At 46.6% G+C, this 26411-nt stretch overlaps 1 protein-coding gene across 4 annotated transcripts in view; it reads left to right on the top strand.

Moving 5' to 3' along the window:
* LOC133638884 (seizure 6-like protein) overlaps positions 1-26411 on the top strand; it is a 34070-nt gene that overhangs the window by 1403 nt on the left and 6256 nt on the right. For 2 of the 4 annotated variants that reach the window (XM_062031905.1, XM_062031902.1), the window contains exons 2-10: positions 3520-3768; positions 3844-3983; positions 7118-7313; positions 10392-10577; positions 10642-10813; positions 10879-11045; positions 11128-11322; positions 11438-11576; positions 14837-15033. In XM_062031905.1, coding sequence (XP_061887889.1) covers positions 3520-3768; positions 3844-3983; positions 7118-7313; positions 10392-10577; positions 10642-10813; positions 10879-11045; positions 11128-11322; positions 11438-11576; positions 14837-15033 — 1641 coding nt within the window. The remainder of the gene's footprint in view (positions 1-3519; positions 3769-3843; positions 3984-7117; positions 7314-10391; positions 10578-10641; positions 10814-10878; positions 11046-11127; positions 11323-11437; positions 11577-14836; positions 15034-26411) is intronic. The other 2 variants (XM_062031903.1, XM_062031904.1) reach the window with 2 other exon arrangements.

The following is a 26411-nucleotide window of genomic DNA, read 5'->3' as shown; positions in this document are numbered from 1 at the left end:
GTTACATGTCACACTGTCACATGTCCGACTGTTACATGTCACACTGTTACATGTCACACTGTTACATGTCACACTGTCACATGTCACACTGTGACATGTCCGACTGTTACATGTCAGACTGTCACATGTCACACTGTTACATGTCAGAATTACACATCACACTGTTACATGTCACACTGTCACATGTCTAACTGTTACATGTCACACTGTTACATGTCAGACTGTCACATGTCACACTGTTACATGTCAGACTGTCCCATGTCACACTGTTACATGTCACACGTCACACTGTCACATGTCACACTGTCACATGTAAGACTGTTGCATGTCAGACTGTCACATGTCACACTGTCACATGTCAGACTGTTACATGTCAGACTGCCACATTTCAGACTCACATGTCACACTGTCACATGTCAGACTGTCACATGTCAGACTGTCACATGTCACACTGTCACATGTCACACTGTTACATGTCACACTGTTAACACTGTTACATGTCACACTGTTACATGTCACACAGTCACATGTCACACAGTCACATGTCACACTGTCACATGTCACACTGTCACATGTCACACTGTTATATGTCAGACTGTTGTATGTCAGACTGTTACATGTCAGACTGTTACATGTCACACTGTTACATGTCACACAGTTACATGTCACACTGTTACATGTCACACAGTTACATGTCACACTGTTACATGTCACACTGTTACATGTCAGACTGCTACGTGTCACACAGTTACATGTCACACAGTTACATGTCACACTGTTACATGTCACACAGTTACATGTCAGACTGTTACATGTCAGACTGTTACATGTCACACTGTTACATGTCACACTGTTACATGTCACACAGTTACACGTCAGACTGTTACATGTCATACTGTTACACGTCACACAGTTACATGTCAGACTGTTACATGTCACACTGTTACAGGTCACACTGTTACAGATCACACTGTTACATGTCAGACTGTTACATGTCACACAGTTACATGTCAGACTGTTACATGTCAGACTGTTACATGTCACACTGTTACATGTCAGACTGTTACATGTCACACAGTTACACGTCAGACTGTTACATGTCATACTGTTACACGTCACACTGTTACATGTCAGACTGTTACATGTCACACAGTTACATGTCACACTGTTACATGTCACACTGTTACATGTCACACTGTTACAGGTCACACTGTTACATGTCACACTGTTACAGGTCACACTGTTACAGATCACACTGTTACATGTCACACTGTTACATGTCACACTGTTACACGTCACACTGTTACACATCACACTGTTACATGTCACACTGTTACATGTCACACTGTTACACGTCACACGGTTACACGTCACACTGTTACATGTCACACTGTTACATGTCACACTGTTACATGTCACACAGTTACATGTCACACTGTTACACATCACACTGTTACATGTCACACTGTTACATGTCACACTGTTACATGTCACACAGTTACATGTCACACTGTTACACATCACACTGTTACAGGTCACACTGTTACAGATCACACTGTTACACGTCAGACTGTTACATGTCACACAGTTACATGTCAGACTGTTACATGTGAGACTGTTACATGTCACACTGTTACATGTCAGACTGTTACATGTCACACAGTTACACGTCAGACTGTTACATGTCATACTGTTACACGTCACACTGTTACATGTCAGACTGTTACATGTCACACAGTTACATGTCACACTGTTACATGTCACACTGTTACAGGTCACACTGTTACATGTCACACTGTTACAGGTCACACTGTTACAGATCACACTGTTACATGTCACACTGTTACATGTCACACTGTTACACGTCACACTGTTACACATCACACTGTTACATGTCACACTGTTACATGTCACACTGTTACACGTCACACGGTTACACGTCACACTGTTACATGTCACACTGTTACATGTCACACTGTTACATGTCACACAGTTACATGTCACACTGTTACACATCACACTGTTACATGTCACACTGTTACATGTCACACTGTTACATGTCACACTGTTACACGTCACACTGTTACATGTCACACTGTTACATGTCACACTGTTACATGTCACACTGTTACATGTCAGACTGTTACATGTCACACTGTTACATGTCACACTGTTACATGTCAGACTGTTACATGTCAGACTGTTACATGTCACACTGTTACATGTCACACTGTTACACGTCACACTGTTACATGTCACACTGTTACATGTCACACTGTTACATGTCACACTGTTACACGTCACACTGTTACATGTCACACTGTTACATGTCACACTGTTACATGTCACACTGTTACACGTCACACTGTTACATGTCACACTGTTACATGTCACACTGTTACATGTCACACTGTTACATGTCAGACTGTTACATGTCACACTGTTACATGTCAGACTGTTACACATCACACTGTTACATGTCACACTGTTACATGTCAGACTGTTACATGTCAGACTGTTACATGTCAGACTGTTACATGTCACACTGTTACATGTCAGACTGTTACAGGGTGGGATTAACTTCTATTGACTGCAGTTGTGTGTTTTCCTCCCGTCTCTGGTCTATCTAACACATTCAGGAATGCGGATTAAGCTTTTGTGCTTCCGGTTTGCTCTCCTGGAAACTTCTGCAAAGCTGACTAAGCTGTCATGTCGCCTTTTAAAAGTTGTAAAAGTTTTTTTTTTTTATTCATGCGCCTCCGAACCCTCGCTAAAAGCCTTTCCGCGAAGACGATGCGAACATCTTTTATTCATGAAAAAAACAAACTTCTTCCAAGCTGAAAATGCCACAGACTTTGAAAGGATTCGCTAGCATGACATCAGCAGGGCTAGCTCTGGCATATTAGCACGTGTCAGGCTAGCTTGTAGCTACTTGGAGGCTGTCGGAGGCTTCAAATGAAATGAAAGTAAGGAAATAATATTTTGACGACATGAAAGCCCCCTGCTGTGAGGCGTCTGAAGAGGGTCTCGCGGCTGTCAGTGTGTAGCTAACACGCAGCCTTTAGTGGCACAAAAAAAGTGACATTTTGTTTTTAATCCTCGCTAATCTCAGCGCAAGCTAGCACACGTCAAACGCTCCGACTCGGGAATATTTCCCCTCTTCCTTCGTTTTGGGAAGGTTTAATCCTCTTGAGGATTAAACGTTTGCCAGAAGTGCTCGACGACGTAAAACTACTTCCCCAAATCTCCTCGCGCTGAGCCGCCGGTCGCCGCGGCGATCGCGAGATGACAAGCTGACGACTTCTTAAGCGAGTGTCACCGTGGAGACGAGCGCGAGGAGGGGTCAAAGACTGAATAGATGTGTGTGTGAATGGACAGACAACTTTGAGGCCGTCTTGTAATGGCATCATTTGGCCACTTGGAGGTGACCTGTAGATTTCAGCCTGTGTGTGTGTGTGTGTGTGTGTGTGTGTGTGTGTGTGTGTGTGTGTGTGTGTGTGTGTGTGTGTGTGTGTCCAGCAGAGGGAGCACAAGAGCAGCATGTTGATCTTCCAGGGGCTGTCGTGTCCCCCACCGCGGCCCAGGACAAGCTCTCCTCTCCGGGCTCGCCGCTCAGCGTCAGCCCCCTCTCCGCAGCCGGGGGGTCCGTGGCCCCTGGTGTCCCCACGTCTCCCAGCACAGTGCGGGCTCCTCTCCCGCGCACGCCGACACACGTGTCCGAGCAAAAGGAAGAGCTCGCCGCAGAGGCCGTGACAGGAAGTGCATGGGGTGAGGAGCGCGCATGTGAGGGTGCACGTGAGCGGGTGATTAAAATGTGTGTGTGTGTGTGTGTGGTCCTTCCAGAAGACTCCGGCTGCTTCATCACCTTGTCGCAGCCTGAAGGTTACATTGACTCGTCTGATCCACTTCCTGTGTCCAGCGGCGCCGTCGCACACTGCACGTACATCGTCACCGTGTACGCCGGCTATGGCGTGGAGCTGCAGGCACGCACGCACACGCACACACACACACACACACACACACACACACACACACACACACACACACACACACACACATTCTTGTATTTCTTACCTTCTTGAGACCTCTGAAAAATGCTTACCTCTTTAGGACCACCCTTTCTAGATATGTAAAGATTTGTATTTACATTACTAATATATACTTACTATGCAAATATAAAAAAGGTAAGCTAATCATTAATAATTTGTATTTTTAATTTATTTGTATTGGTTTTTAATCTTCATTATTTACTTCAAGTTATTATTGTATGTCTCTATATACATATTTATTTAATGAATTTTGGCCAAAGGGGGCGCATTTCAATTTCTTACACACACTTGTTATCTCATATGTTGACCAGAGGGGGGACACTTCAAATTCTTCCATCCATCCATCCATCCATCCATCTGCTTCCGCTTATACGAGGTCGGGTCGCGGGGGCAGCAGCCTAAGCAGGGAAGCCCAGACTTCCCTCTCCCCAGCCACTTCGTCCAGCTCTTCCCGGGGGATCCCGAGGCGTTCCCAGGCCAGCCGGGAGACATAGTCTTCCCAACGTGTCCTGGGTCTTCCCCGTGGCCTCCTACCAGTCGGACGTGCCCTAAACACCTCCCTAGGGAGGCGTTCGGGTGGCATCCTGACCAGATCCTCTCGATGTGGAAGGGCAGCGGCTTTACTCTGAGCTCCCCCCGGATGGCAGAGCTTCTCACCCTATCTCTAAGGGAGAGATCCGCCACCCGGCGGAGGAAACTCATTTCGGCCGCTTGCACCCGTGGTCTTGTCCTTTCGGTCACAACCCAAAGCTCATGACCATAGGTGAGGATGGGAACGTAGATCGACCGGTAAATTGAGAGCTTTGCCTTCCGGCTCAGCTCCTTCTTCACCACAACGGATCGATACAGCGTCCGCATCACTGAAGACGCCGCACCGATCCGCCTGTCGATCTCACGATCCACTCTTCCCTCACTCGTGAACAAGACTCCGAGGTACTTGAACTCCTCCACTTGGGGCAGGGTCTCCTCCGCAACCCGGAGAGGGCACTCCACCCTTTTCCGGGCGAGAACCATGGACTCTGACTTGGAGGTGCTGATTCCCATCCCAGTCGCTTCACACTCGGCTGCGAACCGATCCAGTGAGAGCTGAAGATCCTGGCCAGATGAAGCCATCAGGACCACATCGTCTGCAAAAAGCAGAGACCTAATCCTGCAGACACCAAACCAGATCCCCTCAACGCCTTGACTGCGCCTAGAAATTCTGTCCATAAAAGTTATGACAGAATTCTTACACACACTTGTTATTTCATATGTTGACCAGAGGGGGAGCAATTCAAATTTTTACACACACTTGTTATTTCATATGTTGACTAGAGGGGGGTGCACTTTTAAAAGCTACACACAGTCAATTTGACAAATCCTTCCTTTTTGGGACCAGCCTCATTTGGATAGATTTCACCACCAGGGGTGCAAATGAGACATTCTCTATCAGAGGAGTCACCAACCTTTTTGAAAGCAAGAGCTACTTCTTGGGTAGTGATTAATGTGAAGGGCTACCAGTTTGATACACACTTCAATAAATTGCCAGAAATAGCCAATTTGCTCAATTTACCTTTAACTCTATGTTATTATTAATAATTAATGATATTTACACTTAATTGAACGGTTTAAAAGAGGAGAAAACACGAAAAAAAATTACAATAAAATTTTGAAACATAGTTTATCTTCAATTTCGACTCTTTAAAATTCAAAATTCAACCGAAAAAAAGAAGAGAAAAACTAGCTAATTCGAATCTTTTTGAAAAAATTAAAAAAAGAATTTATGGAACATTATTAGTAATGTTTCCTGATTAAGATTAATTTTAGAATTTTGATGACATGTTTTAAATAGGTTAAAATCCAATCTACACTTTGTTAGAATATATAACAAATTGGACCAAGCTATATTTCTAACAAAGACAAATCATTATTTCTTCTACATTTTCCAGAACAAAACTTTTAAAAGAAATTCAAAAGACTTTGAAATAAGATTTAAATTTGATTCTACAGATTTTCTACATTTGCCAGAATATTTTTTTTTAATTTTAATCATAATAAGTTTGAAGAAATATTTCACAAATATTCTTCGTTGAAAAAACAGAAGCTAAAATGAAGAATTAAATTAAAATGTATTTATTATTCTTTACAATAATAAAATTTTTTTTTACTTGAACATTGATTTAAATTGTCAGGAAAGAAGAGGAAGGAATTTAAAAGGTAAAAAGGTATATGTGTTTAAAAATCCTAAAATCATTTTTAAGGTTGTATTTTTTCTCTAAAATTGTCTTTCTGAAAGTTATAAGAAGCAAAGTAAAAAAATTAATAAATTTATTTAAACAAGTGAAGACCAAGTCTTTAAAATATTTTCTTGGATTTTCAAATTCTATTTGAGTTTTGTCTCTCCTAGAATTAAAAATGTCGAGCAAAGCGAGACCAGCTTGCTAGTAAATAAATAAAATTTAAAAAATAGAGGCAGCTCACTGGTAAGTGCTGCTATTTGAGCTATTTTTAGAACAGGCCAGCGGGCTACTCATCTGGTCCTTACGGGCTACCTGGTGCCCGCGGGCACCACGTTGGTGACCCCTGCTCTATCAGATGCAACGGTTTTCCGTATTGGGACCATGATTTCGGTCCCAACACCATTCAACAGGCAACAGACCAAACACCCAGATGCCCTCGTTCTCATTTCGGGTGACTTTAGTCATGCTTCTTTGGACTCAATTTTACCCATTTTCCACCAATTTTTAGTATGGTACATTTTTATTCTACTCTATACTTTTGTTTACTATCTCTTTTTGTGCCCTTGTGTGCATTATCCTTTCCATCATTATCCTTTCCATCCTTTGTAGCTGAGCTACTGTGTGCAACAATTTCCCTTGTGGCTCACTAAAGTTTGTCTAAGTCTAACTTGTTCACCGCTCCTCATATGGAAGGTACTTTTCCTTGTTGATGTCTCAAGAATGGTAGAAATACAAGAACACACACACTACATGTGTGTGTGACTCCTAGTGGCGGGTGGCGGTACTGCTACATCACTTACAGGTCTTTAGTGAGGACAAACTCACCATGCGAGTCGTTTATGTCATCAGGTGAAAAGCGTCAACCTGTCCGACGGTGAGCAGCTGTCCATCAAGGGAGTGGACGAGGGCGGAGCCTGGCTGGTCCTGGCCAATCAAACGCTGCTGGTGGAAGGTCAGGTGATCCGCAGTCCCAGCAACACCTTGTCCGTGTCCTACTGCTCGTCTCTGGAGGGAAACGTGGGCGTCTTCCTGCTGCACTACCAAAGTGAGCGCACACACACTCATTAGCACCCAGAGCCGTTTGTGTTGACACAACATGCTAATGACATCATTACATCACTCATCTTCACGAGCTCATTAGACTCTTCAGCAATTGACTCTACTTGTTAAGAGAGTGTGTGCGCGTGCAAGAGTGTGTGTGTGAGTGTGTGTGTGTATGTGTGTGTGTGTGTGTGTGTGTGTGTGTGTGTGTGTGTGTGTGTGTGTGTGTGTGTGGGTGTGTGTGTGTGTGTGTGTGTGTGTGTGTGTGTGCGTGCGTGTGTGTGTACGTGTGTGTGTATGTGTGTGTGTGTGTGTGTGTGTGTGTGTGTGTATGTATGTGTGTGTGTGTATGTGTGTGTGTGTATGTGTGGAACAAGACGTCAAGTTTTTTTGATTGCTTCTTTCAGTCCATGTCATCCTTTAACAACTGTGTTGGTTGCCTAGCAACCATTAGATTTTGGATACCTAGCAACCATTAGATTGTGGTTACCTAGCAACCATTAACTATTGCTTGTTACTTAAGTAGCCATCAAATGTTGTTTGCTACTCAGCAACTATGAGATGTTGCTGATAACCTAGAAACCATCAGATTTTGTTGCCTAGCAACCATCAAATGTTTCTGGTTAGCTAGCAACCATTAAATGTTGCTTATTTGGCTACCAATCGATTTTTGTTACCTAGCATTTATCTAATGTTTCTTGTTACTGAGTTACCATAACATGTTGCTTGTTACTTAGCAACCATAATTTTTTTTTTCAAATTATATTTATATAGCGCTTTTCTCTAGTGACTCAAAGCGCTTTTACATAGTGAAAACCAATATATAAGTTACATTTAAAGCAGTGTGGGTGGCACTGGGAGCTAGTGGGTAAAGTGTCTTGCCCAAAGACACAACGGCAGTGACTAGGATGGCGGAAGCGGGGATTGAACCTGGAACCCTCAAGTTGCTGGCACGGCCGCTCTACCAACCGAGCTATACCGCCCCCGCTCAAATGTTGCTTGCTACTTAGCAACTGTGATACTTTGCTGATTGCCTAAAAACCATCAGATTTTGGATTTTCAGCGACCACCAGATTTTGTTACCTAGCGACCATCAAATGTTCCTTGATTTTGTTACCTAGCAACCATGAAATGTTGCTTGTTACTTAGTGCCCATCAAATGTTGCTTGTTACTGAGCGACAGTCAGATGTTTCTGGTTGCTTAGCAACCATCAAATGTTGGTTACTTGGCTACCATTCGATTTGTGTTACCTAGCATGCATCAATTGTTTCTTGTTACTGAGTTACCATAAAATGTTGCTTGTTACTTAGCAACCATCAATTATTGGGTGTTACTTAAGCAACCATCAAATGTTGCTTGCTATTTAGCAACTTTGATATGTTGCTGATTGCCTAAAAACCATCAGATTTTGGTTTCTTAGCGACCACCAGATTTTGTTACCTAGCAACCATTAAATGTTGCTTGTTACTCAGTACCCATCAAGTGTAGCTTATTTCCGAGCAACCATCAAATGTTTCTGGTTACCTAGCAACAATCAAATGTTGGTTACTTGGCTACCATTCGATTTTTGTTGCCTAGCATGTAGCAAATGTTTCTTGTTACCGAGTTACCACAACGTGTTGCTTGTTACTTAGCAACCATCAATTAGTTCTTGTTACTTAAGCAACCATCAAATGTTGCTTGCTATTTAACAACTTTGACGTGTTGCTGATTGCCTAAAAACCATCTGATTTTGGTTTCTTAGCGACCACCAGATTTTGTTACCTAACAACCATCAAATGTTCCTTGATTTTGTTACCTAGCAACCATGAAATGTTGCTTGTTACTTAGTACCCATCAAATGTTGCTTGTTACTGAGCGACCGTCAGATGTTTCTGGTTGCTTAGCAACCATCAAATGTTGGTTACTTGGCTACCATTCGATTTGTGTTACCTAGCATGCATCAAATGTTTCTTGTTACTGAGTTACCATAAAATGTTGCTTGTTACTTAGCAACCATCAATTATTGGGTGTTACTTAAGCAACCATCAAATGTTGTTTGCTATTTAGCAACTTTGATATGTTGCTGATTGCCTAAAAACCATCAGATTTTGGTTTCTTAGCGACCACTAGATTTTGTTACCTAGCAACCATTAAATGTTGCTTGTTACTCAGTACCCATCAAGTGTAGCTTATTCCCGAGCAACCATCAAATGTTTCTGGTTACCTAGCAACAATCAAATGTTGGTTACTGGGCTACCATTCGATTTTTGTTGCCTAGCATGTATCAAATGTTTCTTGTTACCGAGTTACCACAACGTGTTGCTTGTTACTTAGCAACCATCAATTAGTTCTTTTTACTTAAGCAACCATCAAATGTTGCTTGCTATTTAACAACTTTGATGTGTTGCTGATTGCCTAAAAACCATCAGATTTTGGTTTCTTAGCGACCACCAGATTTTGTTACCTAACAACCATCAAATGTTGCTTGATTTTGTTACCTAGCAACCATGAAATGTTGCTTGTTACTTAGTACCCATCAAATGTCGCTTGTTACTGAGTGACCGTCAGATGTTTCTGGTTGCCTAGCAACAATCAAATGTTGGTTACTTGGCTACCATTCGATTTGTGTTACCTAGCATGCATCAAATGTTTCTTGTTACTGAGTTATCTTAACATGTTGCTTGTTACTTAGCAACCATCAATTATTTCTTGTTACTTAAGCAACCATCAAATGTTGCTTGCTATTTAGCAACTTTGATATGTTGCTGATTGCCTAAAAACCATCAGATTTCGGTTTCTTAGCAACCACCAGATTTTGTTACCTAGCAACCATTAAATGTTGCTTGTTACTCAGTACCCATCAAGTGTAGCTTATTCCTGAGCAACCATCAAATGTTTCTGGTTACCTAGCAACAATCAAATGTTGGTTACTTGGCTACCATTCGATTTTTGTTGCCTAGCATGTATCAAATGTTTCTTGTTACCGAGTTACCACAACGTGTTGCTTGTTACTTAGCAACCATCAGATGTAGCTGGTTACCTAGCAACCATCAAATGTTGCTAGTTACTTACCTACCGGGTGACACTCCTGTGTTGTAGTTTTCAGGCTGAGCTGCTCACTTCCCAAGAGGCCTCACTTTGGGGAGGTGTCGGTCCTGGACCTCCTCCCAGGGGGCACGGCTCGCTTCCACTGCCACATGGGCTACCACCTGCAGGGGGAGCCGCTGCTCACCTGTGTCAATGCCTCGCGGCCGAGGTGGAGCACCAAGGAGCCGGCCTGCAGAGGTGAGTGTGGCCCCGCCCCTAACGGAAGTCATAACTGGTCACCATAGCGACGTCCTCTCTTCAGCACTCTGCGGGGGCACAGTGAAGAACGCTACGGTAGGACGGGTTCTGTCCCCGTCCCCTGACCGCAGGCCCAACGCCACCCAGGACCGCTCGTGTTCTTGGTCCCTTGAGGCCCCCAAGGACCAGAGGCTGCACCTGCACCTGGAGCGCTTGGTGCTGGGACCCTCTGACAGGTGGGCTGTCGCCTGACAACAGGACATCTTAAACTTTATAATTGCGTTGTCTTCCTTGCTGGCAGGCTGGTTCTGTGGAGCGGCTTGGACGCGGGTTCCGTGGTTCTGTTTGACTCGGGTCGAAGCGGACACGTCCCTTTTGAAGGTGTCATCAGCGAGGGTCCTGCGGTAAGGGTCCAGTTCATCACGGAGCAGCCCAGCCAGAACACAGGATTTAACATCCGCTATGAAGGTCTGCGCTTTTCCACTTTGTCACATTGGACCTGCCAGGTTCTGGTCATGTGACAAAGATCATGTGACGTGTCATCCTGCAGCCTTTGAGCGGGGTCACTGCTACGAGCCTTACCTTCAGAACGGCAACTTCACTACATCGGACCCCCTCTACGGCGTGGGAGCGGTGGTTCAGTTCAGCTGCGACCCGGGTCACTCCCTAGAACAAGGCCCGCCTGTCATTGAATGCATCAGTGCCAGGGACCCGTACTGGAATGACACAGAACCGCTCTGTAAAGGTAAGGCAGGACCTCAGGTCTGTGGGGTTATGCTCACGAGCCACCAAGAGTCTTTGCAGAACTACATGGCATCTTCTCCACGCTGTGATCTTGTCCTTGTTCTGGTTCGTCTCAGCACAGTGCGGGGGCGACCTGAGCGGTCCCGGAGGGGTGATTCTGTCCCCCAACTGGCCCGAGTGGTACGGCGAAGGCGAGGACTGTAGTTGGCGACTCCACGTGGGCGAAGACAAGCGAGTGTTGCTCGACATCCAGCTGTGAGATTCTCACACACTCACATGAACGTCCAACTCATGACTGTTAGGACCTGAGGGTCAATCACATTCTGTAGAACACAGGAAACAAAGTTCAAGTCAATGGATTTTATTCTCAACATTGACTGCAAAAAAAGACCCACAAAACCCTCCCGTGTCCCCAAAGTACTGATAAAAAAATGACCTAAAGGAACAAAAGACGGTGAGATGATTAAGCCAACGCTTTACAGGACCGTCAACCTGTCACACCACGTTGAGGTTCTAAGGGGGTGTCAATGAAACTTCTACTGAGGTTCTGAGGGGGTGTTATTGTAACTTCTACTCAGGTTGTAAGGGGAGTTGACTAGAACTTCTACTGAGGTTGTAAGGGAGTGTCCCTGGAACTTATAAACATATTCTAATGGGATGTCACTGGAACTTCTAATCGGGGCTTAAGGGGGTGTCACTGGAACTTGTACTCAGTTCCTAGGGGGATGTCACTGGTCTACTGAGTTTCCAAGGGAGTGTCACTGGAAGTTGTACTGAGTTTTAAAGGGGTGCCACTGGAACTTCTACTCAGGTTCTAAAGACTTTCACTGGAACTTCTACTGAGTTTCTAAGGGGGTCTAACTGGAACTTCTGCTCTGGTTTTAAGGAGTTTCACTAGGACATATACTTGGTTTGTAAGGGGGTGCCACTGGAACTTCTAAACAGGTTCTAATGGGATGTCACTGGAACTTCTAATCGGGACCTAAGTGGGTGTCACTGGAGCTTGTACTCAGTTCCTAAGGGGGTGTCACTGGAACTTATAAACATATTCTAAAGGGATGTCCCTGGAACTTCTAATCGGGGCTTAAGGGGGTGTCACTGGAACTTGTACTCAGTTCCTAGGGGGATGTCACTGGTCTACTGAGTTTCCAAGGGAGGGTCACTGGAACTTGTACTGAGTTTTAAAGGGGTTCCACTGGAACTTCTACTCAGGTTCTAAAGACTTTCACTGGAACTTCTACTGAGTTTCTAAGGGGATCTAACTGGAACTTCTACTCTGGTTTTAAGGAGTTTCACTAGGACATATACTGGGTTTGTAAGGGGGTGCCACTGGAACTTCTAAACAGGTTCTAATGGGATGTCACTGGAACTTCTAATCGGGACCTAAGTGGGTGTCACTGGAGCTTGTACTCAGTTCCTAAGGGGGTGTCACTGGAACTTATAAACATATTCTAATGGGATGTCACTGGAACTTCTAATCTGGGCTTAAGGGGGTGTCACTGGAGCTTGTACTCAGTTCCTAGGGGGATGTCACTGGTCTACTGAGTTTCCAAGGGAGTGTCTCTGGAAGTTGTACTGAGTTTTAAAGGGGGCCACTGGAACTTCTACTCAGGTTCTAAAGACTTTCACTGGAACTTCTACTGAGTTTCTAAGGGGGTCTAACTGGAACTTCTACTCTGGTTTTAAGGAGTTTCACTAGGACATATACTTGGTTTGTAAGGGGGTGCCACTGGAACTTCTAAACAGGTTCTAATGGGATGTCACTGGAACTTCTAATCGGGACCTAAGTGGGTGTCACTGGAGCTTGTACTCCGTTCCTAAGGGGGTGTCACTGGTCTACTGTGTTTCCAAGGTAGTGTCACTGGAATTTGTACTGAGTTTCTAAAGGGGTGCCCCTGGAACTTCTACTCGGGTTCTAAAGACTTTCACTGGTTTTAAGGTGTTTCACTAGGACATCTACTGGGTTTGTAATGGGGTGCCAATGGAACTTCTACCCAGGTTCTAAGGGGTGTCACTGGAACTTCTACTGAGTTTTCTAAGGGGCTGTCACTGGAGCTTCTTCTGAGCTTCTGAGGGGGTGTCATTGTAACTTCTGCTCAGGTTGTAAGGGGTTTTGACTAGTACTTCTACTGAGGTTGTAAGAGAGTGTCACTTGAACTTCTTATCAGGTTCTAAGGGGGTGTCACTGGACCTTCTAATCAGGTTCTGATGGGGTGTCATTGGAACTTCTAATCGGGGTCTAAGGGGTTCAGATGGAACTTGTACTGAGTTTCTAAGGGGCTGTCACTGGTCTATTGAGTTTCTGAGGGGGTGTCACTAGAACTTCTACTCAGGTGCTAAGGAGTTTCACCGGAACATCTACTAAGTTTCTAAAGGGGTGCCCCTGGAACTTCTACTCGGGTTCTAAAGACTTTCACTGGTTTTAAGGTGTTTCACTAGGACATCTACTGGGTTTGTAATGGGGTGCCAATGGAACTTCTACCCAGGTTCTAAGGGGTGTCACTGGAACTTCTACTGAGTTTTCTAAGGGGCTGTCACTGAAGCTTCTACTGAGCTTCTGAGGGGGTGTCATTGTAACTTCTGCTCAGGTTGTAAGGGGATTTGACTAGAACTTCTACTGAGGTTGTAAGAGAGTGTCACTGGAACTTCTTCTCAGGTTCTAAGGGGGTGTCACTGGACCTTCTAATCAGGTTCTGATGGGGTGTCATTGGAACTTCTAATTGGGGTCTAAGGAGTTTCACCGGGACATCTACTAAGTTTATAAAGGGGTTTCACTGGAATTTCTACTCAGGTTCTAAGGGGTGTCACTGGAACGTCTACTGAGATTTTCAGGGAGTGTCACTGGAAATTCTACTCAGGTTCTAAGAGGTGTCTTTGGAACTTCTACTGAGTTTTCTAAGGGGCTGTCACTGGAACTTCTTCTCAGGTTCCAAAGGGGTGTCACTGGAACTTGTACTGAATTTTAAAGGGGTGTCATTGGAACTCCTACTCAGGTGCTAAGGAGTTTCATTAGGATGTATACTGAGTTTATAAGGGGTGTCACTCGAACTTCTACTCAGGTTCTAAGGTACTTCACTGGAACATCTACTGAGTTTTCAAGGCGGTGCGACTAGAGCTTCTTTTCAGGTTCTAAAGGGTGTCACTGAACTTCTACTGAGTTTCTCAGGGACTGTCACTGGAAATTCTAATGAGGTGTCCCTGGAACTTCTGCTCAGATTCCAAGGGGTGACACTGGAACTGCTACTGAGTTTCTCAGGAAGTGTCACTGGAAATTCTACTCAGGTTCTAAGTGGTGTCATTGGAGCTTTTACTGGGTTTCTGTGGGGTTCTCACTAGAACTTCAACATTCTAAGGGGGTATTACTTAAACTTCTACTCAAATTCTGATGGGTTTTATTATTACTTATACTGAGGTTCTAATGGATATTACTAGAAGTTGTACTGAAGTTCTAACACACCAAATGACATTAAGCATCGTGGTTAAGGAATCTAACTTTATTTGCTTCCTTCCACCAGCCTGAATATCAGCGATGGCGATGTGTTGACTGTCACTGACGGTGATGAGGGTGTGGCCCAGGTCCTAGGTCGCTACCCGGGGGGCGGCAGCCCTTTCAAGCTCTTCTCCAGCACCCCCGACCTGAGCGTGACATTCCACTCGGACCCGGCTGGGCTGGTTCTTGGCAAAGGAGAAGGCTTCATCATCAACTATATGGGTGAGTCTTAAAAGTACATCAGAGTCCTGCAGTACAGTAGATCCCTGCCTACTCGCGGTTCGTCATCTTTCCCTAAGTATTCGTAGATTCAAAATAATCATCCATCCATCCATCCATCTTCTTCCGCTTATCCGAGGTCGGGTCGCGGGGGCAGCAGTTTAAGCAGGGAAGCCCAGGCTTACCTCTCCCCAGCCACTTCGTCCAGCTCCTGTCGGGGGATCCCGAGGCGTTCCCAGGCCAGCCGGGAGACATAGTCTTCCCGACGTGTTCTGGGTCTTCCCCGTGGCCTCCTACCGGTCGGACGTTCCCTAAACACCTCCCTAGGGAGGCGTTCGGGTGGCATCCTGACCAGATGCCCGAACCACCTCATCTGGCTCCTCTCCATGTGGAGGAGCAGCGGCTTTACTTTGAGCTCCTCCCGGATGACAGAGCTTCTCACCCTATCTCCCTTACTGTGCAATCTACTAATAAAAGTTTCAATCAATCAATCAATCTCAAAGGGAGAGCCTCGCCACCTGACGAAGGAAACTAATTTCGGCCGTTTGTTCTCGTGATCTTGTCCTTTTGGTCATAACCCAAAGCTCATGACCATAGGTGAGGATGGGAATGTAGATCGACCGGTAAATTGAGAGCTTTGCCTTCCGGCTCAGCTCCTTCTTCACCACAACAGATCGATCCGCCTGTCGATCTTATGATCCACTCTTCCCTGACTCATGAACAAGACTCCGAGGTACTTGAACTCCTCCACTTGGGGCAAGATCTCTTCCCCAACCCAGAGATGGCACTCCACCCTTTTTCCGGGCGAGAACCGTGGACTCGGACTTGGAGGCGCTGATTCTCATCCCAGTTGCTTCACCGATCCAGTGAGAGCTGAAGATCTTAGCCATAATCATACACGTTTGTCCTTTTTTAAACTCTAAATATGATAATACACATATTTCATCACTAGAGATGTGTATTTGCCCATCTCAGGCAACTTTATTTATTTTTTGTACAAGGTTCTTAAGGGCTGAAAGTAACAGGAGTGAGTTTTTTGGCAAAGAATTAGCAAATTAAATATAGCTGCATGCTATTTATTATAGAATGCTGACAGCGGGCACGTTACAGTCATCCAACAAAACAAGTATTTCATAAAACAAATACACTGTTGGTAACAGGACTGAGTTGTTAACCATCCAATCAGGTTTGAACAGATCTCATTGTTCCCGCAGAGGAACTCAATAATGTCTCTTTCTGTGGACCATATGACCCGTGGAATCTTCCACATTTTGACAGGGTAACAGGACTGAGTGAAAACCCTGAAACACCAGTAGTTGCACTGATTCGGTGTGAGGTTGTCAGTGAGAGGCATGTTATATGCTGCTTTATTAAAGAAGGCAGTTTTGGTGCTTTAATGGGTGCGTTCATACAGAGGATCTACTGTAGTCCATGCAGCAGAATGACATTCAGTCACTTCCTCTTTGTTTCTACATGATCTTACACTTACTACACCTCCCCCCTGTGTGGAAGTACACTGTCACACTAACTCAGTCCTGTCAACGTGTCTTTAATGGACTCAATGCAGCGTGAAACACTGCCTGCCTCCCTGTGTGTGTGTGTGTGTGTGTGTGTGTGTGTGTGTGTGTGTGTGTGTGTGTGTGTGTGTGTGTGTGTGTGTGTGTGTGTGTGTGTGTGTGTGTATGAGAGAGTCTGAGGTTGACAATAAAAAAAACATACAGCGTTTTAATCCAAGTGTTCATGACGAGAGTGTGGAGTATTCGACTATAAATCTCATCACGATGTGTTCATTGTGCATAGAAACAAGAGCTATGCTAACTTGACACCAGAACCATGCAAGCAGGTCCACCATCCTCCATGACATCGTCCCTCCTTTACCTCATGTCCCTCATGTCACTCGTGCCTCTCATGTCCCTCATGTCACTTGTGTCTCCCATGCATCTCATGTACCTCATGCCCCTCTTGTCATTCATGTCACTTATGTCTGTCATGTCTCTCATGTACCTCATGTCCCTCATGTCTCTCATGTACCTCATGTCCCTCATGTCCCTCTTCCCCCTTAATGTCCCTCACGACACTTCTAATGTCTCCCATGCCTTTCATGTCTCACATGGGCCCCTCATTCATTTGTCTCTCATGTCCCTCATCCTCCCTCATGTCCCACATGCCTCTGTCACACAGGCACCTCATGTCACTCATTCCATGTCTCTCATGCCCCTCATGTCACTCGTGTCCCTCATGTCACTCAGGTCCCTCATCCCCCTTAATGTCCCACATGCCCCTAATGTCTCATGCCCCTCATGTCACTTATGTCTCTAATGCCACTCATGCCTCTCGTGTCCCTCATTCCCTTTAAAGTCATTCATATAGTATGTCACATGCTTCTCATGTCCCTCATTTCATTCATGTCTCTCATGTTCCTCTTCCCCCTTAATGTCCTTCACACTTCTCATGTCCGTCATGCCCCTAATTTCTCTAATGTCCCTCATCCCCTTTAATGTCTATCATGCTTCTAATGTCTCACATGGGCCTCTCATTCATTTGTCTCTCATGTCCCTCATCCTCCCTCATGTCCCACATGTCTCTAATGTCTCTCATGCCCCTCATGTCACTCATTCCATGTCTCTCATGCCCCTCATGTCACTCGTGTCCCTCATGTCACTCATGTCCCTCATCCCCCTTAATGTCCCACATGCCCCTAATGTCTCATGCCCCTCATGTCACTTATGTCTCTAATGCCACTCATGCCTCTCATGTCCCTCATTCCCTTTAAAGTCCTTCCTGCATCTAATGTCATTCATATAGCATGTCACATGCTTCTCATGTCCCTCATTTCATTCATGTCTCTCATGTTCCTCTTCCCCCTTAATGTCCTTCACACTTCTCATGTCCGTCATGCTCCTAATTTCTCTATTGTCCCTCATCCCCTTTAATGTCTCTCATGCTTCTAATGTCTCACATGGGCCTCTCATTCATTTGTCTCTCATGTCCCTCATTCTCCCTCATGTCCCACATGCCTCTAATGTCTCTCATGCCCCTCATGTCACTCGTGTCCCTCATGTCACTCGTGTCCCACATGTCACTCGTGTCCCTCATCCCCCACATGCCCCTAATTTCTCTCATGCCCTGTCACTTGTGCATCTCATGTCACTTATGTCTCGAATGCCACTCATGTCCCTCATGTCATCCGTGTTTCTTGTGACTCTCATGTCTCTCTTTCCCCTCATGTCTCTTTTTCCCCCTCATGTCCCTCATCCCCTTAATGCCCCTCATGCCTCTGTCACACATGCCCCTCATGTCACTTATGTCTCTCATGCCCCTCATGTACCTAATGTCTCCCTCATTCCCCTTCATGTTCCTCATACAGCTACTGTAATGTCACACATGCCCCTCTAGTCACTCATCCTTTTGTTTCTCATGCCCCCCATTCCTCTGTCTCTCATTGCTGCTCACATCATTCATGTCTCTCATGTCCCTCACCCCCCCTAATGTCCCTCCTGCCTCTAATGTCACACATTGGCCTCTCACTCATTTGTCTCTCATGACCCTCATTCCCCCAAATGTCCCACATGCCCTTAATGTGACACATGCACCTCTGTCTCTCATTCCATGTCTCTCATGTCACTCGTGCATCTTGTGCCCCTCATGCCTCTAATGTCACACATGTCCCCCATTTCACTCATTCCTGTCTCTCATGCCCCTCATGTTACTCATGTCCCTCTTGTCACCCATCTCCCTCACTTCTCTTGTGTCCCTCATGTTTCTCATGTCCCTCTTGTCACCCATCTCCCTCACTTCTCTTGTGTCCCTCATGTTTCTCATGTCCCTCTTGTCACCCATCTCCCTCACTTCTCTTGTGTCCTTCATGTTTCTCATGTCCCTCTTGTCACCCATCTCCCTCACTTCACTTGTGTCCCTCATGTTTCTCATGTCCCTCTTGTCACCCATCTCCCTCACTTCACTTGTGTCCCTCATGTTTCTCATGTCCCTCTTGTCACCCATCCCCCTCACTTCACTTGTGTCCCTCATGTTTCTCATGTCCCTCTTGTCACCCATCTCCCTCACTTCTCTTGTGTCCTTCATGTTTCTCATGTCCCTCTTGTCACCCATCTCCCTCACTTCACTTGTGTCCCTCATGTTTCTCATGTCCCTCTTGTCACCCATCTCCCTCACTTCACCTGTGTCCCTCATGTTTCTCATGTCCCTCTTGTCACCCATCTCCCTCACTTCACTTGTGTCCCTCATGTTTCTCATGTCCCTCTTGTCACCCATCTCCCTCACTTCACTTGTGTCCCTCGTGTTTCTCATGTCCCTCTTGTCACCCATCTCCCTCACTTCTCTTGTCTCCCTCATGTTTCTCATGTCCCTCTTGTCACCCATCTCCCTCACTTCACTTGTGTCCCTCATGTTTCTCATGTCCCTCTTGTCACCCATCTCCCTCACTTCACTTGTGTCCCTCATGTTTCTCATGTCCCTCTTGTCATCCATCTCCCTCACTTCCCTTGTGTCCCTCATGTTTCTCATGTCCCTCTTGTCACCCATCTCCCTCACTTCACTTGTGTCCCTCATGTTTCTCATGTCCCTCTTGTCACCCATCTCCCTCACTTCTCTTGTCTCCCTCATGTCCCTCTTGTCACCCATCTCCCTCACTTCCCTTGTGTCCCTCGTGTTTCTCATGTCCCTCTTGTCACCCATCTCCCTCACTTCACTTGTGTCCCTCATGTTTCTCGTGTCCCTCTTGTCATCCATCTCCCTCACTTCCCTTGTGTCCCTCATGTTTCTCATGTCCCTCTTGTCACCCATCTCCCTCACTTCACTTGTGTCCCTCATGTTTCTCATGTCCCTCTTGTCACCCATCTCCCTCACTTCTCTTGTCTCCCTCATGTCCCTCTTGTCACCCATCTCCCTCACTTCCCTTGTGTCCCTCGTGTTTCTCATGTCCCTCTTGTCACCCATCTCCCTCACTTCACTTGTCTCCCTCATGTTTCTAATGTCCCTCTTGTCACCCATCTCCCTCACTTCCCTTGTGTCCCTCGTGTTTCTCATGTCCCTCTTGTCACCCATCTCCCTCACTTCACTTGTGTCCCTCATGTTTCTCATGTCCCTCTTGTCACCCATCTCCCTCACTTCTCTTGTCTCCCTCATGTCCCTCTTGTCACCCATCCCCCTCACTTCCCTTGTGTCCCTCGTGTTTCTCATGTCCCTCTTGTCACCCATCTCCCTCACTTCATTTGTCTCCCTCATGTTTCTCATGTCCCTCTTGTCACCCATCTCCCTCACTTCCCTTGTGTCCCTCGTGTTTCTCATGTCCCTCTTGTCACCCATCTCCCTCACTTCACTTGTGTCCCTCATGTTTCTCATGTCCCTCTTGTCACCCATCTCCCTCACTTCACTTGTGTCCCTCATGTTTCTCATGTCCCTCTTGTCATCCATCTCCCTCACTTCCCTTGTGTCCCTCATGTTTCTCATGTCCCTCTTGTCACCCATCTCCCTCACTTCACTTGTGTCCCTCATGTTTCTCATGTCCCTCTTGTCACCCATCTCCCTCACTTCACTTGTGTCCCTCATGTTTCTCATGTCCCTCTTGTCATCCATCTCCCTCACTTCCCTTGTGTCCCTCATGTTTCTCATGTCCCTCTTGTCACCCATCTCCCTCACTTCACTTGTGTCCCTCATGTTTCTCATGTCCCTCTTGTCACCCATCTCCCTCACTTCTCTTGTCTCCCTCATGTCCCTCTTGTCGCCCATCTCCCTCACTTCCCTTGTGTCCCTCGTGTTTCTCATGTCCCTCTTGTCACCCATCTCCCTCACTTCACTTGTCTCCCTCATGTTTCTCATGTCCCTCTTGTCACTCATCTCCCTCACTTCACTTGTGTCCCTCATGTTTCTCATGTCCCTCTTGTCACCCATCTCCCTCACTTCACTTGTCTCCCTCATGTTTCTCATGTCCCTCTTGTCACCCATCTCCCTCACTTCACTTGTCTCCCTCATGTTTCTCATGTCCCTCTTGTCACCCATCTCCCTCACTTCAATTGTGTCCCTCATGTTTCTCATGTCCCTCTTGTCACCCATCTCCCTCACTTCACTTGTCTCCCTCATGTTTCTCATGTCCCTCTTGTCACCCATCTCCCTCACTTCACTTGTGTCCCTCGTGTTTCTCATGTCCCTCTTGTCACCCATCTCCCTCACTTCACTTGTCTCCCTCATGTTTCTAATGTCCCTCTTGTCACCCATCTCCCTCACTTCCCTTGTGTCCCTCGTGTTTCTCATGTCCCTCTTGTCACCCATCTCCCTCACTTCACTTGTGTCCCTCATGTTTCTCATGTCCCTCTTGTCACCCATCTCCCTCACTTCACTTGTGTCCCTCGTGTTTCTCATGTCCCTCTTGTCACCCATCTCCCTCACTTCACTTGTCTCCCTCATGTTTCTAATGTCCCTCTTGTCACCCATCTCCCTCACTTCCCTTGTGTCCCTCGTGTTTCTCATGTCCCTCTTGTCACCCATCTCCCTCACTTCACTTGTCTCCCTCATGTTTCTCATGTCCCTCTTGTCACTCATCTCCCTCACTTCACTTGTGTCCCTCATGTTTCTCATGTCCCTCTTGTCACCCATCTCCCTCACTTCACTTGTCTCCCTCATGTTTCTCATGTCCCTCTTGTCACTCATCTCCCTCACTTCACTTGTCTCCCTCATGTTTCTCATGTCCCTCTTGTCACCCATCTCCCTCACTTCACTTGTCTCCCTCATGTTTCTCATGTCCCTCTTGTCACCCATCTCCCTCACTTCACTTGTCTCCCTCATGTTTCTCATGTCCCTCTTGTCACTCATCTCCCTCACTTCACTTGTGTCCCTCATGTTTCTCATGTCCCTCTTGTCACCCATCTCCCTCACTTCACTTGTGTCCCTCATGTTTCTCATGTCCCTCTTGTCACCCATCTCCCTCACTTCACTTGTGTCCCTCATGTTTCTCATGTCCCTCTTGTCACCCATCTCCCTCACTTCACTTGTGTCCCTCATGTTTCTCATGTCCCTCTTGTCACCCATCTCCCTCACTTCACTTGTCTTCACTTGTCTCCCTCATGTTTCTCATGTCCCTCTTGTCACCCATCTCCCTCACTTCACTTGTGTCCCTCGTGTTTCTCATGTCCCTCTTGTCACCCATCTCCCTCACTTCACTTGTCTCCCTCGTGTTTCTAATGTCCCTCTTGTCACCCATCTCCCTCACTTCCCTTGTGTCCCTCGTGTTTCTCATGTCCCTCTTGTCACCCATCTCCCTCACTTCACTTGTGTCCCTCATGTTTCTCATGTCCCTCTTGTCACCCATCTCCCTCACTTCACTTGTCTCCCTCATGTTTCTCATGTCCCTCTTGTCACTCATCTCCCTCACTTCACTTGTCTCCCTCATGTTTCTCATGTCCCTCTTGTCACCCATCTCCCTCACTTCACTTGTCTCCCTCATGTTTCTCATGTCCCTCTTGTCACCCATCTCCCTCACTTCACTTGTCTCCCTCATGTTTCTCATGTCCATCTTGTCACCCATCTCCCTCACTTCACTTGTGTCCCTCATGTTTCTCATGTCCCTCTTGTCACCCATCTCCCTCACTTCACTTGTCTCCCTCATGTTTCTCATGTCCCTCTTGTCACCCATCTCCCTCACTTCACTTGTCTCCCTCATGTTTCTCATGTCCCTCTTGTCACCCATCTCCCTCACTTCACTTGTGTCCCTCATGTTTCTCATGTCCCTCTTGTCACCCATCTCCCTCACTTCACTTGTGTCCCTCATGTTTCTCATGTCCCTCTTGTCCCCCATCTCCCTCACTTCACTTGTGTCCCTCATGTTTCTCATGTCCCTCTTGTCACTCATCTCCCTCACTTCACTTGTGTCCCTCATGTTTCTCATGTCCCTCTTGTCACCCATCTCCCTCACTTCACTTGTGTCCCTCATGTTTCTCATGTCCCTCTTGTCACCCATCTCCCTCACTTCACTTGTGTCCCTCATGTTTCTCATGTCCCTCTTGTCACCCATCTCCCTCACTTCACTTGTGTCCCTCATGTTTCTCATGTCCCTCTTGTCACCCATCTCCCTCACTTCACTTGTGTCCCTCATGTTTCTCATGTCCCTCTTGTCACCCATCTCCCTCACTTCACTTGTCTCCCTCATGTTTCTCATGTCCCTCTTGTCACCCATCTCCCTCACTTCACTTGTGTCCCTCGTGTTTCTCATGTCCCTCTTGTCACCCATCTCCCTCACTTCACTTGTCTCCCTCATGTTTCTAATGTCCCTCTTGTCACCCATCTCCCTCACTTCACTTGTGTCCCTCATGTTTCTCATGTCCCTCTTGTCACCCATCTCCCTCACTTCCCTTGTGTCCCTCGTGTTTCTCATGTCCCTCTTGTCACCCATCTCCCTCACTTCACTTGTGTCCCTCATGTTTCTCATGTCCCTCTTGTCACCCATCTCCCTCACTTCACTTGTGTCCCTCGTGTTTCTCATGTCCCTCTTGTCACCCATCTCCCTCACTTCACTTGTCTCCCTCATGTTTCTAATGTCCCTCTTGTCACCCATCTCCCTCACTTCCCTTGTGTCCCTCGTGTTTGTCATGTCCCTCTTGTCACCCATCTCCCTCACTTCACTTGTGTCCCTCATGTTTCTCATGTCCCTCTTGTCACCCATCTCCCTCACTTCACTTGTGTCCCTCATGTTTCTCATGTCCCTCTTGTCACCCATCTCCCTCACTTCACTTGTCTCCCTCATGTTTCTCATGTCCCTCTTGTCACCCATCTCCCTCACTTCACTTGTGTCCCTCGTGTTTCTCATGTCCCTCTTGTCACCCATCTCCCTCACTTCACTTGTCTCCCTCATGTTTCTAATGTCCCTCTTGTCACCCATCTCCCTCACTTCCCTTGTGTCCCTCGTGTTTCTCATGTCCCTCTTGTCACCCATCTCCCTCACTTCACTTGTGTCCCTCATGTTTCTCATGTCCCTCTTGTCACCCATCTCCCTCACTTCACTTGTGTCCCTCGTGTTTCTCATGTCCCTCTTGTCACCCATCTCCCTCACTTCACTTGTCTCCCTCATGTTTCTCATGTCCCTCTTGTCACCCATCTCCCTCACTTCACTTGTCTCCCTCATGTTTCTCATGTCCATCTTGTCACCCATCTCCCTCACTTCACTTGTGTCCCTCATGTTTCTAATGTCCCTCTTGTCACCCATCTCCCTCACTTCCCTTGTGTCCCTCGTGTTTCTCATGTCCCTCTTGTCACCCATCTCCCTCACTTCACTTGTGTCCCTCATGTTTCTCATGTCCCTCTTGTCACCCATCTCCCTCACTTCACTTGTGTCCCTCGTGTTTCTCATGTCCCTCTTGTCACCCATCTCCCTCACTTCACTTGTCTCCCTCATGTTTCTAATGTCCCTCTTGTCACCCATCTCCCTCACTTCCCTTGTGTCCCTCGTGTTTCTCATGTCCCTCTTGTCACCCATCTCCCTCACTTCACTTGTCTCCCTCATGTTTCTCATGTCCCTCTTGTCACTCATCTCCCTCACTTCACTTGTGTCCCTCATGTTTCTCATGTCCCTCTTGTCACCCATCTCCCTCACTTCACTTGTCTCCCTCATGTTTCTCATGTCCCTCTTGTCCCCCATCTCCCTCACTTCACTTGTGTCCCTCATGTTTCTCATGTCCCTCTTGTCACCCATCTCCCTCACTTCACTTGTCTCCCTCATGTTTCTCATGTCCCTCTTGTCATCCATCTCCCTCACTTCACTTGTGTCCCTCGTGTTTCTCATGTCCCTCTTGTCACCCATCTCCCTCACTTCACTTGTCTCCCTCATGTTTCTAATGTCCCTCTTGTCACCCATCTCCCTCACTTCCCTTGTGTCCCTCGTGTTTCTCATGTCCCTCTTGTCACCCATCTCCCTCACTTCACTTGTCTCCCTCATGTTTCTCATGTCCCTCTTGTCACTCATCTCCCTCACTTCACTTGTGTCCCTCATGTTTCTCATGTCCCTCTTGTCACCCATCTCCCTCACTTCACTTGTCTCCCTCATGTTTCTCATGTCCCTCTTGTCACTCATCTCCCTCACTTCACTTGTGTCCCTCATGTTTCTCATGTCCCTCTTGTCACCCATCTCCCTCACTTCACTTGTCTCCCTCATGTTTCTCATGTCCCTCTTGTCACCCATCTCCCTCACTTCACTTGTGTCCCTCATGTTTCTCATGTCCCTCTTGTCACCCATCTCCCTCACTTCACTTGTGTCCCTCGTGTTTCTCATGTCCCTCTTGTCATCCATCTCCCTCACTTCACTTGTGTCCCTCGTGTTTCTCATGTCCCTCTTGTCACCCATCTCCCTCACTTCACTTGTCTCCCTCATGTTTCTAATGTCCCTCTTGTCACCCATCTCCCTCACTTCCCTTGTGTCCCTCGTGTTTCTCATGTCCCTCTTGTCACCCATCTCCCTCACTTCACTTGTCTCCCTCATGTTTCTCATGTCCCTCTTGTCACTCATCTCCCTCACTTCACTTGTGTCCCTCATGTTTCTCATGTCCCTCTTGTCACCCATCTCCCTCACTTCACTTGTCTCCCTCATGTTTCTCATGTCCCTCTTGTCACTCATCTCCCTCACTTCACTTGTGTCCCTCATGTTTCTCATGTCCCTCTTGTCACCCATCTCCCTCACTTCACTTGTCTCCCTCATGTTTCTCATGTCCCTCTTGTCACCCATCTCCCTCACTTCACTTCTGTCCCTCATGTTTCTCATGTCCCTCTTGTCACCCATCTCCCTCACTTCACTTGTCTCCCTCATGTTTCTCATGTCCCTCTTGTCACCCATCTCCCTCACTTCACTTGTGTCCCTCATGTTTCTCATGTCCCTCTTGTCACCCATCTCCCTCACTTCACTTGTGTCCCTCATGTTTCTCATGTCCCTCTTGTCACTCATCTCCCTCACTTCACTTGTCTCCCTCATGTTTCTCATGTCCCTCTTGTCATCCATCTCCCTCACTTCACTTGTGTCCCTCATGTTTCTCATGTCCCTCTTGTCACTCATCTCCCTCACTTCACTTGTCTCCCTCATGTTTCTCATGTCCCTCTTGTCACCCATCTCCCTCACTTCACTTGTCTCCCTCATGTTTCTCATGTCCCTCTTGTCACCCATCTCCCTCACTTCACTTGTGTCCCTCATGTTTCTCATGTCCCTCTTGTCACTCATCTCCCTCACTTCACTTGTCTCCCTCATGTTTCTCATGTCCCTCTTGTCACCCATCTCCCTCACTTCACTTGTCTCCCTCATGTTTCTCATGTCCCTCTTGTCACCCATCTCCCTCACTTCACTTGTCTCCCTCATGTTTCTCATGTCCCTCTTGTCACCCATCTCCCTC

Source organism: Entelurus aequoreus, linkage group LG21 (genome assembly GCF_033978785.1).
Source record: "Entelurus aequoreus isolate RoL-2023_Sb linkage group LG21, RoL_Eaeq_v1.1, whole genome shotgun sequence".
NCBI lineage: Eukaryota > Metazoa > Chordata > Actinopteri > Syngnathiformes > Syngnathidae > Entelurus > Entelurus aequoreus.
Note: the sequence above shows the minus strand (reverse complement) of the source record. Positions and strands in the feature narration are given on the sequence as shown.